Source organism: Lepidochelys olivacea, assembly GCF_965140295.1.
Source record: "Lepidochelys olivacea isolate rLepOli2 genome assembly, chromosome: 1".
Classification (NCBI taxonomy): Eukaryota; Metazoa; Chordata; order Testudines; family Cheloniidae; genus Lepidochelys; species Lepidochelys olivacea.
The window spans coordinates 142318226-142334065 of record NC_140411.1 but is presented as its reverse complement, the minus strand read 5'-3'; the positions used below and the strand labels follow the sequence as shown (position 1 = coordinate 142334065).

General features: G+C 45.1%; 1 protein-coding gene across 7 annotated transcripts in view; it reads left to right on the top strand.

The window, feature by feature from the left end:
* MAP7D2 (MAP7 domain containing 2) overlaps positions 1-15840 on the top strand; it is a 124240-nt gene that overhangs the window by 31995 nt on the left and 76405 nt on the right. The window contains exon 1 of one of the 7 annotated variants that reach the window (XM_084626255.1): positions 362-425. The exons of 5 other annotated variants lie outside the window; for them this stretch is intronic. In XM_084626255.1, coding sequence (XP_084482381.1) covers positions 398-425 — 28 coding nt within the window. In that variant the 5' untranslated portion in view covers positions 362-397. Of the gene's footprint in view, positions 1-361; positions 426-13456; positions 13533-15840 lie in introns of those variants that run through there. One more of the 7 variants, XM_084626254.1, reaches the window with a different exon arrangement.

Genomic DNA, 15840 nt, shown 5'->3' with positions numbered 1-15840 from the left:
TGCCAGACAAAAGACTACACACACACAGTATAAGTTTTAAACAAACAATTTAATAATGTACACAGTGATGATGATTGTGAAGCTTGGTTGAGGTAGTGAAATTAGAGGGTGGAAGAGGGTGGGATATTTCCCAGGGAATGCCTTACTGCTAAATGATGAACTAGCAGTTGGCTGAGCCCTCAAGGGTTAACTCGTTGTTAATGTAGCCTCACACTCTACAAGGCAGCAGGAATGGAGGGAGGGGAGACATGCACCCTGTGTGAGAGAGAGAGAGAGAGATGCACATTTCTCCTTTAAGTACCCTGACACCACTCTTAAGTACACTACCTTGTTAAGTTAATCAGCAAGCTGAGACCACAGCTGCTGTCGGGAAGCCCCCTCAGTCCAGAGCCCTGTCATGGATCCCCCTGCTCTATGGAGATGGGGTAAGCAAGGGGGAGGGGGACGCCCTGACATTAACCCCCCGCCTCCCCCACAGCAAGCAGGAGGCTCTGGAGAGCAGCTCCAAGGCAGAGGGCAGGAGCAGCACATGGCAGTGGGGGGGAGGGACAGCTGAACTGCAGGCAAGTGATAGCTGCTGGGTAGCTGCTGCACAGGGAACTTAGGGGAGCGGGGAGCTGATGTGGGGCTGCCGGTCCACCCTGGTTCCAAGCCCCCCCCCAGCTGGTTGCTCTTCCTGCAAGCAGTGGACAAAGCAGGCAGCTGCTAAGGTTATAAGAGAATCATAGAATCTCAGGGTTGGAAGGGACCTCAGGCGGTCATGTAGTCCAACCCCTGCTCAAAGCAGGACCAATCCCCAATTTTTGCCCCAGATCCCCAAATGGCTCCCTCAAGGATTGAACTCACAAGCTTGGGTTTAGCAGACCAATGCTCAAACCACTGAGCTATCCCACTGCACAACTTTAAATGACCATGTTCCCTAATTGATCAGCAATGAAACAACGTTAACCGGAACAACTTTAAGTGAGGAGTTACTGTATTTTGTTTTTACCACTCTAGCACAGTTAGAAGTAGCATGGGAGTGTGTCCTCAAGCTGGGAATCACACTCCCAGCTTGAAATATGAATATACGCTCACAAAGCGTCTCCTCACATGGTTGTCTAGCACAATTCTGGGAGCAACATACTAGAAAAATGGTCAGGGTGACCATATTTCCCTATGCTGAATACGGGCTGCCTGGTAAAATTACTCGTGTTCAAGCGACTTTAATGGCAATCAATCAGAACTATGCAGTACAAACATTCAAATTAACATCAAGTTGACTGAGCCCCTGTTAAAAATAAATACTGCATAGTTGGATGCATTTATTTACTTATGGCTTTAGGGCTCACATGGGGAGAGGACACACCCACCCCCTCTCTTCCTTGCGTGGCACTCTCCGCCCTTCATGCCTGGCTGGGCCCCTGGGAAGGACCCACCGTAATGTGGCCAACAGCAGCCTTTCGGCACTGTGTGAGAGGTAAGGAACATGAGAGGGAAGGGACGGGAGCTGTTTCCAGCCATAGTGGAGGAAGGAGGGGGGGAAAGGATGACCTGGCCCATGTCTTTGTAGAGCTCATCTTTCCCCCTCTTCCCCTTGTGGCTGGAAGCAGCTTGTCTCTTCCTGCCCGCACAGTGTTGAAAGCCAACTAACACTTCCAGGCTGCTGCTGGCCACTGATATAACACAGCTACCTCCTGTCCCACCCCTGGCTACAGTGCAGGCAGGAAGAGGGTAAGCCCTAAGGATGCATTGAGCACCAGGGTCCAGGGAACCTGACTGTAGGGGCTTCAGCAAACCTGGCCAGAGAGCTGGCTCAGGAGGGGAGGGTGCCTAGGGAACGGAGCAGCCCTGGGCTCAAGACCCAGGGCGTGTGTGCGGGTGAAGAGGGTGCTAAGCCTCTGCCCGGGGGGGCTGCTGTGGAGTCTGCAGGTTCTGGACAGGAACACGCTGGAAATCACTTCCCTCCCCCCACTCCAGAGCTTAGCTGAGGAGCGGAGAGGCTTCCCCGCACAAGCACTGTGCGGGGTTTTGGCACATGCAGGGCTCGGCTCCTCCTGGCCAGCACCCCAAGCCAGAGGGTCTTGGGCTTTTCTGGGGCACCAGCCCAGCCAGAGGCAGTGGGGGAAGGAAGGAGCCTGCTGACCCCGCTGTTGGTGAGCTGAGCGCTCCGACTACAGGCTGGTTCTCCACACAGCGCTGGGAACGGGACACGGGGGGGATCTGGAGGAGCAGCGGGGCTGGGGAGGGTGAAGGGGCAAAGCAGGGAGAGGACAGCGAGCGGGGGAGCACGTAAAGGACCAATGAGTGGGCAACAGAGGCGACATGTAGCCGGCCACCACCTGGCACCTGCCCGCACTCACCAGCCACCGCAGCTCACAGTGTGCAGCCAGCGCTGGCCGGAAATGGGACGGGGGGCGGGGCCCTGCTGGCCAAGAGCCCTCGTGCAGCGGGGGCTGTGCTGACGGACCAGCAAGGGGAGCAGCCTGGGCCTGCGTGCTGCATCTTCGCCCTGCTATGAGCCTGGCCCACCCACCTCCATTATTGGACATTGGACGCCCTCTACTCACTGCTAGCGAGCAGGGATCTGGCCCGCAGCAGAACCTGCCTGTACTGATTGGGAGGAGACGGAAAATACGGAACAACTTGACCATTTTAAAGAAAAATTTGGGACACCTGCAGGAGGGCTTAAATACAGGACTGTCCCTTTAAAAATGGGACATCTGGTCACCCTAAAAATGGTTATTTCACTTATAGTATGTGTTCAATGTGCATTGTGAACAAGTGTTCCTCGGTTACAGCACAGGTATCTAATCTTCTGCACCCGGAAAGTCTGCGGCAGAGTTCCCAAAAGTGACTTAACACTAACAATGTTAGGTGTGGTTGCAACATTTGTTACTAAGTTTTGTTTGTTTGTTTTTAATTAAAAACATTCGAAATGCTTTTACAAACCCTACTGAGGTCAGGGCCAATAGTTCTAGTCACCAAATGAGACAGTAAGATTTAATCTATACTACACATTTTGCGTGGAAGCTCTGTTATTACCTCAACTGCACTGTAGCATAATTTTGTCTTCTGTGTGGATAGGTCCAAATAGTATTGTAACTAGAGCTGGTAGAAAAACAGAAATGAGTTTTTCATTAACAAAAAAAATTGCCCGTTTTCAGCTAAACCTTTTGAAATCTGAAACTTTCCCAGCCAATTCTAGCTATAACCGTGTTTCAGAAGTCTGCTACAGTTGCTGTTTCTGAAACAGACTCCATCCTTGGTGTTGCCACAATGCTAGAGTTGTGCTAATTTGTTTTTGACTACACGGTTGTAGGGAAGGTTTCTCAGCTCTACAGTGGAATGTTTGGTCCGGGGGGTTGGGAGGGAGCAGAACACCCCCAGAATAGACAATAGCCCAGTGGCTAGGGCACACACCTGGGAGGTGAGAGGCTCAAGTTAAAGTCTCTGGTATGAATCAAGCAGAGCACTGGTACTCTTTGGTCCTTCCTACTCCCTGCCTGTGTCTAGACTTCTGTGGGCTGTAATACTTTGGCATCATTTTGGTTATTGGATTTAATGTGCAGGTGTTGGTGGCCTGTGATATATGCAGGAGATCAGACTAGATGATCTAGTGGTCTTTTCTGGCCTTAAATTCTATGACTCTGTGACTAGGCTGTTGGCTATTCTGGGGTCTGCACATGCACGCTTGAAACTTTTCACGCACAAAAAAGTTAGAAATATATTGCTTTTATGCCACATCAGAATGAAAACAAACGTCAAAACCTCTAAAATATTTGTGAACTGGAATTTGTATTTTCCAGCCAGTCTTAATCCGTAGATCTGTCCAGTGCAAAATGATCCTTTTCCTTGTTAATATAAAAATTAAACTTCAAGAGATGTTTCAGTTACACTAATTTCAGATAGTTTAAAAAATTCGTCATTTTTTCATGAAAGTAGCTGCCATTTGATTAAATCAAAATCAGCTACTGAACAGATTAGTAGGACAATGTTCTGCACTGCTCAGTTCCTTTTTTATTTTTTTACTGTTTTGTTTATTTTTTCTTTTTGTCATTTACCACCAAGGATTAAAGGTTTGGTTTTGTTGTTGCTTTACATCAATGACCTATAAATTATTCTTAAAGCTAGAAGTGTAACTGAGGGTGTAGATTGTTGGGAGGTTTTTTTGTTTTTTGTTTTTGTTTTTTTTTACTTTTACTTTTACTGTGATTAAACAGAGTTCTTACTGATCCTCCTCTGCCAGAATGCCATATTTGGCACTTAATTATAAGGCAGATTCTAAGCCATATACAACTACTCTAGTTCATACATTACAAGGTGAAAGTGACTTAATCAGTGGAGAACTGTTCATTTCTGTATGTAAAACAGATGAATACTTTTGATTTGTCTTGGAAATAATTCAATTAATCACATTGGCTTTGTTTCTTAAGCAGTTTGCTTCTTGGGAATATGTCTACACAAATGCCAAAATGTTGCACATGGGGGTACTACTGAAGAATTTGCCAATATTGAGAAATATAACAGACCTGCTGAGATAAGCAATATTTTTTAAAAAAAGTTATTTGCAAAGCACAGTTTATACAAAAAGAGAATTGTGTGGCATTAGGTTACTCATTTTGTCAGATAATCTTTTGCAGAAGAATGTGGTATACATAATAATACCTGTCTTAGTAAGTGAATACCCTTGTAAAATATAAAGAGCAGATATATGTAATTCTGTATCCTACAAACATATCAAGGCATTTGGATAGAACATAGTAAAGTGCATCTGTTGTAATGTATGTGTTTGTAATACTGAAAGTAATTAGTTTCACTACTTGATTATTGGGAAGCCATTCAAGTATTTTGGTATTGCCAAAATATCCTTGTTAGAACAATTCCTGATAGTTTCATAACTGGGTTTATATCACATCATTCATGTTAGTGTTATAAAGCAGTTTATAAGTTATCTATGCCTGAATCATTTAACCATCACTGGATTACTGATCACCTCTGGATGGAATATGGTTACTGTTTAATAAGGTACAGAATCAGTACATGGCAGTTTAGGGGAGTGGCTTTCAACCTGTGGTCTGTGGACCAGGGGTGGGGAGGGGTCGGCAGACTATGTCTAAGGGGTCCACGAAAGATGACTATGAAAATAAAAACAGGTTTCAGAGTAGCAGCCGTGTTAGTCTGTATTCGCAAAAAGAAAAGGAGTACTTGTGGCACCTTAGAGACTAACCAATTTATTTGAGCATAAGCTTTCCTGAGCTACAGCTCACTTCATCGGATGCATACTGTGGAAAGTTTAGAAGATCTTATTATATACACACAAAGCATGAAAAAATACCTCCTCCCACCCCACTCTCCTGCTGGTAATAGCTTATCTAAAGTGACCACGCTCCTTACAATGTGTATGATAATCAAGGTGGGCCATTTCCAGCACAAATCCAGGTTTTCTCACCCCCCACTCCCCCCCTCCGCACACAAACTCACTCTCCTGCTGGTTTGTGTGAGTTTGTGTGTGGGCGGGGGGGTGAGAAAACCTGGATTTGTGCTGGAAATGGCCCAACTTGATTATCATACATATTGAAAGGAGAGTGATCACTTTAGATAAGCTATTACCAGCAGGAGAGTGGGGTGGGAGGAGGTATTTTTTCATGCTTTGTGTGTATATAATAAGATCTTCTACACTTTCCACAGTATGCATCCGATGAAGTGAGCTGTAGCTCATGAAAGCTTATGCTCAAATAAATTGGTTAGTCTCTAAGGTGCCACAAGTCCTCCTTTTCTTTTTGCGAATACAGACTAACACGGCTGCTACTCTGAAACCTTTCTCACAGTGCATCAAATGTCTTGCCGAGCATGTGTAACGTTTGTAGTTGAATTCTGTTCAGTCAGATTTCAGTCTCTTAAGACTTCTATGGTAGGGGTCCGTGGTCCAGGTTGAATTTCCAAATTGGTCTGCACCTCTATTTGAAAATTTTTAGGGGTCCGCAAATGAAAAAAGATTGAAAACCACTGGTTTAGGGAATACTGTAATAAGTTGAAACTTCAGTGGGAGTGATCTAGATAGCTAAAATATAACTACCCAAACTGGAATTTGTCCAGGACACTGAGTCTAACCTCATCCCTCATGCAAAATATGCCATAGAATCTTTAATAACTAAAGGTAGCCAGGACCTATATTTTATGTCCCATTCCACAAACCTCCCCTCTGGTAGGATAGTGAGTCTTAGCACAATACTTAGAGAGTCACCTTGATTAAATTGAGTGAATAATTTTATATGGTGCCAAGATAGTGTAACAGTAGGTGTACCACAAGTCCCTTTGACAGAGATCATCCATAACTTGGATGCTATTGCAAACCTATGGGGGTAAAAATACCACCTGATTTTAACATTTTTATTTAATATGATTTGACCATACTACTGCAAACATAACGAGGGGGTTTTGGGGGAGGACGGGGGTGATCGTCCTCTTTTGGCTACAGAGCAATTTCTAGATTTGTGCACATCAGGCTAGTGATTTGAGCTCAGGCCTGAGAGTTAGGTACTCTTGAGCACAGCTGCTGGGATTTGTTTGACTTTGGAAAATGCCAATTCATCAAAAGCAAAACTTTTTGCAAGGAAAAGATTAGTTTTGATGACTTTCTAATTTCAAAAACTTTTTTGGAAAAAAGTTGCAAAATTATAAATTTTTTTTAATTAATTGTTTTGATTTTCACCTTTATTTAAAAAACATGTTTCAATTAACCTGAACGTTTTTTTTTCTGATAGTCGTTCAAAAACATTTCGAGATTCCATCTTTTTTTTTGTCCATATGGGACATGGAAATTTTTTGAAAATTTCAAAATTTTCCCAAAATGAGAAAACAGTTTCCAGCCTACCTCTGCTCCTGAGCTGTAATCCAAGTTCTGACCAGCTCCCGCTCCAAAACGCATAAAATCTCTGGTTTAATTTTTTTCTGAAAAATGGGAGATAGCTACCTCAGCGGGGTGTTGCAGATTTGGACACAAAAAAGATGAGTCCAAAGTATGTATTAATACTGTGGTTCAAGAACATTTTTTAGCATGAGTAGTATGACCATCTGAAGTATTTGATATAAATGTGTTATCTCAGCTTCCTTCAGAACACACATTTGTTGGAGTGGGAAGAGGAATAATTGCCAAGTGGAAATGGACACTATTTCTAAGTAAAGGATTTGTCCTTGAAGAGGATGTTACAGTGGAAAAAAGAAGACAAAATTGTTTAAATATTACAGAGGCTGATTTTTGCATCTTTTTGTAAATTGGTTTTTAAAATATAATTACCAACCAGCTTTTGACATTCAGAACCCACATTTTGTGCATATGGTAGCTAAATAAAGCTATTTTTATTTATTTGCAGAATTGGCAGAGTTAACATTCCTACAAAGAAATTGCTGCCGTAAAAGCACAATTATGACAAGCCAGAAGGGAAAGAGGAAATGAAGAATGTGGGGGAAATTATTTTTTATTTTTCATTTTAATAAGGAAAAAATACAATTAAAATTGCATGTGTCACTTAAATCACTGAACCCTTTAGAGGCATATTATAGACACAAATTGAACTCCACACACACATTAAAAGACATTAAACTGATGACAAAGCTTGCTCAGTGATAAGCCTCCAAATATTATTGTGTAGTATGCAGTGCAGTTGTAGCCCTGTCAGTCCCAGGATGTCCGAGAGACAAGGTGGGTGAGGTAATATCAAAGCAATCACTCTATATTTGACCTATCAGTCCTTATCCTCAAAGGAAACCTGCACAAAGCTTTCAAAGGACAAGTCTGGGAGCTAAAATCCATTACTCTGCTAGTCACTAAGGGTATGTCTTCACTACCCACCGGATCGATTTATCGCGTCTAGACTAAAATCTAGATAAATCGCAACTAGATAAATCCACCCCCACCCCCCTCCACAAGCACTCTCCCCTCAACTCCGCAGGTAGAGTCAATAGGGGAGCGGCAGCAGTTGACTCACCGCGGTGAAGACACCACGGTAAGTTGATCTAAGTATGTCGACTTCAGCTACGTTAGTCATATAGCTGAAGTTGCGTAACTTAGATGGATTCCCTTCCCCCACCCCGCCCAAGTGTAGACCAGGGCTAAGAATCATGGACTGAACAAAGAGACTGGATTTATGACTTGTTGCAACAAACTGTAAACCACTAACCCCCTCTCTTGGTCCTATGATTGTAGAGGTGTTAATGGGTCACTCTACCTTGAATGCTGCCTTACAATATGTGCTAACTACTTATGCTAAACGATCTGTTCCACCTTGCATTTTGCTGAGACCCTGAGAGCATCTTTCCTAGACCTGGGGAAGAGCTCTTTGTAGCTTGAAAGTTTCTCTCTCTCACCAACAGAGGTAGGTTCAATAAAAGATATTACCTCACCCACTTTCTCTCATATTATTGAGTATATTAGTTAATTGATAAAGGACCATTTTTACACTTGTTAAAGCAGTTAGACCAAAGTTATCATTTTGCTAAACAGAGATAAATATAATAGACTACGAACGTTTGATTCCTTTGCATTCATTTTTGTTGCCTTGTGATGGGTTGGATCCCCATTCTGCGGTGCCACCTGATGTACTGGGATTTCACTGAGCCTCTCTTGCTCAACAAGCCAGGGTTCCCTCTCCTTGCTTTGCTGAATTAGGCTCTCTAGTCTTTTGCAGCACATACACACAGGTAGGGCCACACCCCGATGCAGTCACAGTCTGAAGTTAGCACTGTGTGAGAGGACTCCCCCAGCAGTCACGTGCACACCTCTTTCGGGAGATAAACCAAAATAATACCGTCTTGCGCTGTATAGAAAAATCTGCACAGTGCAAGCTCATAAAAATCCACCCTCTTCCTCAATGTGAAGAGAGATGTGCACGACTCCCCTGCAGTTAGAAATTACATAAACTTATTTCTTGTTTATAATAAAACCCAGTTTATTAACCTCAAAAGGTGAATTTTAAGTGGTTCAAGAGATAGCAAACAGAACCAAGCAGATTACTTTAGTAAATAAAAGTTGCAGACTGAGTTTGCACACTAGATAATTTGTATCCTACCTAACAAATTCTCACTCTGAGTGATAAACAGGCTGGCAGATTCTTATGGCACAAGTTGCCTTGGCTTTCCCAGGTTTTCTTACACAGGCTAAAGATCTTAGCCTGGGACCATCACTTCTCACAGTTCAGTCTTTGCTCCTTAGGTGTTTTCAGGTGTGGTGTTCTAAGTACAGTGAGGCCCCCTAATGTTGTCATTGTCCATTTTATATCTTCCCCCTACTTTCTGGAAAGTTTTTCTTTTTCTGGGACCTGGGTCAAACAGTTCCCATTGTATAGAGCTATAATGAAAAAATATTACGGTGAAATCTATCATCTCCAACACTACAATTCAATTTCACATTGGCATTAACTCTAGTGTCGTTGTACCAGACAACTAAATTACTTTAGAAGCTGTGGTTTTGAATGTGGTCACTGCCTCTCTCTAAGCGTGAGAAGGTGGGTGGGTTATATCAGAAGTTGATCCAATAAATAGGGGTGGCCAAACTTACTGACCCTCCGAGCTGCATACAACAATGTTCAGAAATTCCAGAGACGGGGCAAACCAGCTGAAGCAGGGCTTCTGCCCTGTGGTGGTGTGGTGGGATTAGGGGCTTCTGCCCTGTGGGAAGCGGGACCTCAGGACTTCAGCCCCGCAGGGTGTGCCTGCCAGGACTTGGGGCTCCAGGACTGCAGGGCATGTTTTCTGGTGGATGGAGCGGATGTGGGCAGCTTTGCGAGCCTCACTTTAATTGTAAAAGGTCTGCAGTTTGGCCACCCCTGAACCTCACTCACCTTGTGTCTCTAATATCCTGGGACTGACAAGGCTACGCCATCATCTCTCTAAGCCTCTCAGTTCTAATATTAGCTGTTTTGCATTACATGCTATGAAAACTGACACCAGTGTGATGTGGTGGTTATATCCCTTAACACGTTTAGATAGGAAATTTTCATATAACAGTACAACTTGAACTTCCTTTTTGGCTAATCCGTACATCACCTCATTCAATTACCTTTGTCATCTTCAAATTGCTCAGAAGTTAATATGTAAAAGAGTGGTTCCACTCTGAAAAGTGACACTAAAAATTCCATCGTGGGGTTTTGCAACTGTTGTGCCTGATGGGGGAATCACTCGTTACCAAGTATAATCATCCATGGGAGTTATGGGTCCTCAGGTGGCTAATGAGGCCAATCCTTGAACCACAAGTTCTATTACAATGAGGGCAGATGTTTTCAGGCTCAGAAGGAGGCTGTTGACCATGACTGGAGACCTCTCTCTCCTTCCTCCTGCGCCTCTTGTCCTCTTCGGCTTGTCGGCAAGCAGGTTCAAAAATGCAGGGGACCATCACATCAGACTTGACTCCATTTTAAGCGATCCTGGGCAAGTGTCTCCCAAGTGTCAATGTCAATATTACACTTTTTTAGGTTGTCCTTCAGCAAGTCCTTATAACATTTCCGTTGTCCACCCACGTTATGGTGCCCTTCTTTCAGAGAACGGGACCTATTTTGGGAGGCGATGGCCTGTATCCGGACAACGTGACCAGTCCAGCGGAATTGCTGACAGATGATCATTGCCTCAATACCGGTGGTCTTTGCCTCTTCCAGAACACTGATATTGGTGTGCCTGTCTTCCCATCAAATGTTGTGCCTAGGGACTTCTAGATCAAACTTTCTCAATTTAACTATAATGGATGGTTTTTATTTTTTCCCCCCTAACTGCCAGCCATGCTCTGAATGGGTCAAGTTCTCATCTGGGGCTTAACACTGCAAACGCTCACTGGAGTAGTATCCAAACTCACAGAATTGATTGCTCTTAGGACATGCAGGTGAATGAAACAGTGGAATGGATTTTAAGTGACAAGTTGCAACTTTGTAAATTTAGCAGTGGGTGGAGGTGGTGTACACACGTATCCATCTCCTGTATTTGTTCTGCAAAGACTTCAGGCTTCCTCTTCTCTGTCTATAATGGCATGTAGCGGATCTGCACCTGCTAGCTGCAAATATCTCCAATGGCCAGTGATGGGGAGGGCTCTGAGTTACTACAGAGTATTCTTTTCCAGTTGTCTGGCTGGTTGGTCTTCCTCACATGCTCAGGGTCTAACTGATGGGCATATTTGAGGTTGCGAAGGAATTTCCACCCGAGGTCAGATTGGTAGAGAGACCCCCGCCCCCAGGTTTTTTGCCTTTCTCTTCAGCATGGGGCATGGGTCACTTGGAGGTTTAAATTCACAGGTGCCGGCTTCCTCCAGGCCCGGGGTGTGTGTGGTCAACCCCCCCTGCTTCTTCCCTCCCAAGTCCTACCCCAGCCCCATGTCCACTCTACCCCAGCCCCACCCTCACCCCACCTCTTCCTGCCCACTCCACCCCATCCTGCCTCTTCCTGCCCAGTTCTGCCGCCTCCCCCCGAGGGTGCCCTGTCCCCGCTCCTTCCCTTCCCTGCCAGCGCCTCCTACATGCCGTGGAACAGCTGATCACCGCGGGTGGGAGGCACTGGGAGGGAGAGATGGAGCTGGCTGCCAGTGGGTGCTAAGCACCCACTAATTTTTTTCCATGGGTGTTCCAGCCCTGGAGAACCCAGAGAATTGGCACCTATGTTTAAACTAATGTAAATGGTGTATTCTCTGTAACTTTGAATCATGATTTGAGGACTTCAGTAACTCAGCCAGAGGTTATGGGTCTGTTACAGGAGGATGGGTGAGGTTCTGTGGCAATGTGCAGGAGGTCAGATTAGATGATCATGATGGTCCCTTCTGGCCTTAAAGTCTGAGTCTCTGAGGTATGCCCTGAGGTGGAATCTCCCAGCAGGAGATACACCTAGAAGAGGCTGTGCCCTCTTCTCTTATGCCCCATGATAACTGTCTTATTGGAACCACTGGGCCTCTTATGGTGACCAGTTCTCCAGGATCCCATTGCATAAGAGGGCATGCCAGGAGCAACAGCCACTGCCTTAGGTCCTGCTCCAGAGCAGGATCTTACAAAAGAGTAAGCTCCTGCTGATGAGGAAGAAATAACACCTTCCCACAAATTCTCCTCATCACAAGAGGAGGCTGTTAAGCCACGCCATCGTCTTACACTGATGATTTCAAGGCCTGTCAGGGCTTTCTGAAATGATTAGTGGAAGCCTTACTAATTCCATTGGAGGAGATACAGGGATCCCAACATTCCCAGCTCGACATCTATCATACGTCTCCTCAGGGCAAAATCGCCTAGCCCAGCCACGATGTTCTGTTGGCCCCAGCCTGTACTGTATGGAAAACTCCAGCTACTGTACCACTTATGTGTAAATAGACTGACCAAAAAAACCTATATCCAGGGGTGAAAGTAAGGTGGTACGGGCTGGTATGGCATACCGGTAAAAAGTGGCCGCCTGTACCGGCCCGTACTGCTGACTTTGAAGTACTGCCAGGGCAGCAGTCTAACATCCCTGCCCTTTTTGCATCCCCGGGCTGCCGACGGGGTGGGGGGGGGAGGGAGGCGCAGCTACCCCGGGGCCCGCGATTTTAAAGGGCCCGGGCTAGAGCCCCAGGCAGAGCAAGCAGGCTGGCTGGGGGATGCTGACCCCCTGAGGTCCTGCCCCTTCTGGAGGTCGGGGGGGGGCGCACAAAGCCCCCCTGTACCGGTAAGAGACACATTTTACTTTCACCCCTGCCTATATCCCACCCAGATGCTCAAGAGTATTATTTTTTTCCCCATTCTACACCCAGCTCCCTAGTTGTCAAGGCTGTTAATGAACAAAACAAGCAACACTGGTCTTGCTCAACGCCACCTGACAAGGAACTGAAACGACCAGACCTTCTGGGCTGCAAGAGCTACTCCTCTGCTTCTTTGCCGTTCACAGCAGCTAATTAACAAGCCCTGATGGCGAAATACGATTTTACTAATTATTCACATTGTTCCTCTTTTATTGAACACCTGCCGCAGGATCAGAAGGAAGGTTTGAAGCCCTAATAAGAGAAGGCCAAACAACTGCCAACTTGTCTCTCCAGGCTTTGCAGAACTGGCAGCACATGAGGCTGCCTGCACGCCCCGGAAAAAACTCAGGTTCTCTCGGAAAGGGCCATCCTCTGAAGCCCCAGCGGTCCCTTCCAAAGGCCTCTCGGCCGTTGCAGCCCATCTTTGCCAGATGGGAATAATTGACTTTCCCTTCCTGGGAGATTGGTTCCTGAAAGGTCGCTGATTTATCAGGTACAGACAGGAACGAGTGTGGTCCTATCTCTGTTCCAGTCACTGGGCCTCTTTCTCGACATAGAAGAGCCTACCCTTCCACCCATTCAACGCATGGACTTAATTGAGGCCACTCTGGACTCCTCCACTGCCAGACCATACTTGCTCAAGGATGGATTTGCCACAGTGTCCAGCCTTATTTCAACATTACAACAGAACAGCTCACCTGCAACTTCTCACCATATGGGAGCCTGTAAATTTGTGACACCTTTAGCAAGGCTACAGTCTTGATGTCTTCAAGCCTGGCTGAGAGCTGCATACCAGCAAGCACAGTCTATCCAAGTGAGTGTCCATACCTCGGAGGGTCCTTGATTCTCTAAATTGGTTGAAGGATCCACAGAAGGTGTGAATGGGAGTTACATTCTTGTAGACTTCTCTCACTAGGATCATCACTACAGATGTCTTCCTGCTAGGCTGGGGCACACACTTCCAGAACTTCACAACTCAGGGCAAATGGATCTCTTGGGAGGCTATCCTCTGTATCAACATATTAGCTCATAAAGCTTATGCTCAAATAAATTGGTTAGTCTCTAAGGTGCCACAAGTACTCCTTTTCTTTTTGCAAATACAGACTAACACGGCTGCTACTCTGAAACGTATTAGCTCATAGTGGTTCATTATGCTTGGCAGCACTTCCCACTGCACATAGGGGCCACCCAATCAGAATGATGCTGGACGGAGGAGCAAAATCCCAGTCCTCACATACTGAATCCGTAAAACTATGGAACTGGTGCATGTCATACCACATACAGATCTCAGTGGTTTATCTACCAGGACTGCAGAATACAGTGGCCGACTGCCTTAGCAGGCATTTTGTAATTGATCACAAATGGCAGCTGAATGATATATTCTGAGAGAGATGCCTTACTAGGGATCATCCAGAGATAGATCTCCTTTGGATGGTATCACAATGCGAAGTGTAGACAGTTCTGCTTCGTGTGGGGAGGGACACAGCCACAACTCCAAGGGGAGATGCTCTAGTCGTTCCTTGGCCTAGCATATGTTTATCCACCAGCGCCTTTACTCTTTGACAGGTTTCAGAGTAGCAGCCGTGTTAGTCTGTACTCGCAAAAAGAAAAGGAGGACTTGTGGCACCTTAGAGACTAACCAATTTATTTGAGTATAAGCTTTCGTGAGCTACAGCTCACTTCATCGGATGCATTCAGTGGAAAATACAGTGGGGAGGTTTATATACATAGAGAACATGAAACAATGGGTGTTACCATACACAGAGTGATCACTTAAGGTGAGCTATTACCAGCAGGAGAGCGGGGGGAAAAAAACCTTTTGTAGTGATAATCAAGGTGGGCCATTTCCAGCAGTTGACAGGAACGTCTGAGGAACAGTGAGGGTTGGCGGAATAAACATGGGGAAATAATTTTACTTTGTGTAATGACACATCCTCTCCCAGTCTCTATTCAAGCCTAAGTTAATTGTATCCAGTTTTGCAAATTAATTCCAATTCAGCCGTCTCTCGTTGGAGTCTGTTTTTGAAGTTTTTTTGTTGAAGAATTGCAACTTTTAGGTCTGTAATCGAGTGACCAAAGAGATTGAAGTGTTCTCCAACTGGTTTTTGAATGTTATAATTCTTGACGTCTGATTTGTGTCCATTTATTCTTTTACGTAGAGACTGTCCATTTTGACCAATGTACATGGCACAGGGGCATTGCTGGCACATGATGGCATATATCACATTGGTAGATGTGCAGGTGAATGAGCCTCTGATAGTGTTGCTGATGTGAGGACTCTTTGAGGTCCTAAACAAATTGAAACAGGAGAAATTAGTATCTGTCCTTGTAGCACCGTTGTTGCTGAGACAGGTGTAGTTTCCAAAGCTGGTTCAGCCTTGCTCTGACAGTGAATCTACTCACTCAGTTGGGATCCATCATCCCCGCCCCCCGTAACCTCTTGGCATTTCACCTCAAGGCATGGTGGCTACTAGCTGGCTCTCTGGTATAGGACAAAAATACTTCCCAGAGAGACAAAGACTACATCTTAGTAGTGGAAATCTTGCCTGCAGAAATGGAAACACTTCCAGACTCGGTACAGCCACCAAGAAAATGGTCAGTGCTGCCTAAGAGCCCTGGCCCTCCTTGCCCTATGTTCCATCTCCGGCTATGGCCATCCCTGATAAAAACTTGTTTTAAAAAAAACTGGGAGAGTGATTGTATGTTAATGTGGGTTAGTGTCCATGGGCCTTGAAGAAGAAGATAATGTAAAGTTACTGGTCAAAATGAAATATTGTGTTTGATTATGAGACAAATTGAGTCAGGACATTGGTTCACAAGTCTTCTCTTAGCTCTGTCCGTATACCTACACTGCCTCCCTCGCTCTAGTTCTGGACTTCTCTTGAATAAAGTCTGCTAGTAGGGCTAAATATTTTTAGTCTCTTTGTGATATAGGCAAATGCCAAATAGTGATTGGGGTAAGACTTCTGACCTAAGCAAGATGTTGTTTGTAGTACAATTTGGCTATTTTCAAGTGGTGACTTGGCTGAGTTGTATAACAGTTAACAAGACTAGTGGACCAAATTCTTGAGCAGAACTAGTGGTGTTCAGCTGATGAAAAGAAGAGAGAGAACTCCTACAAA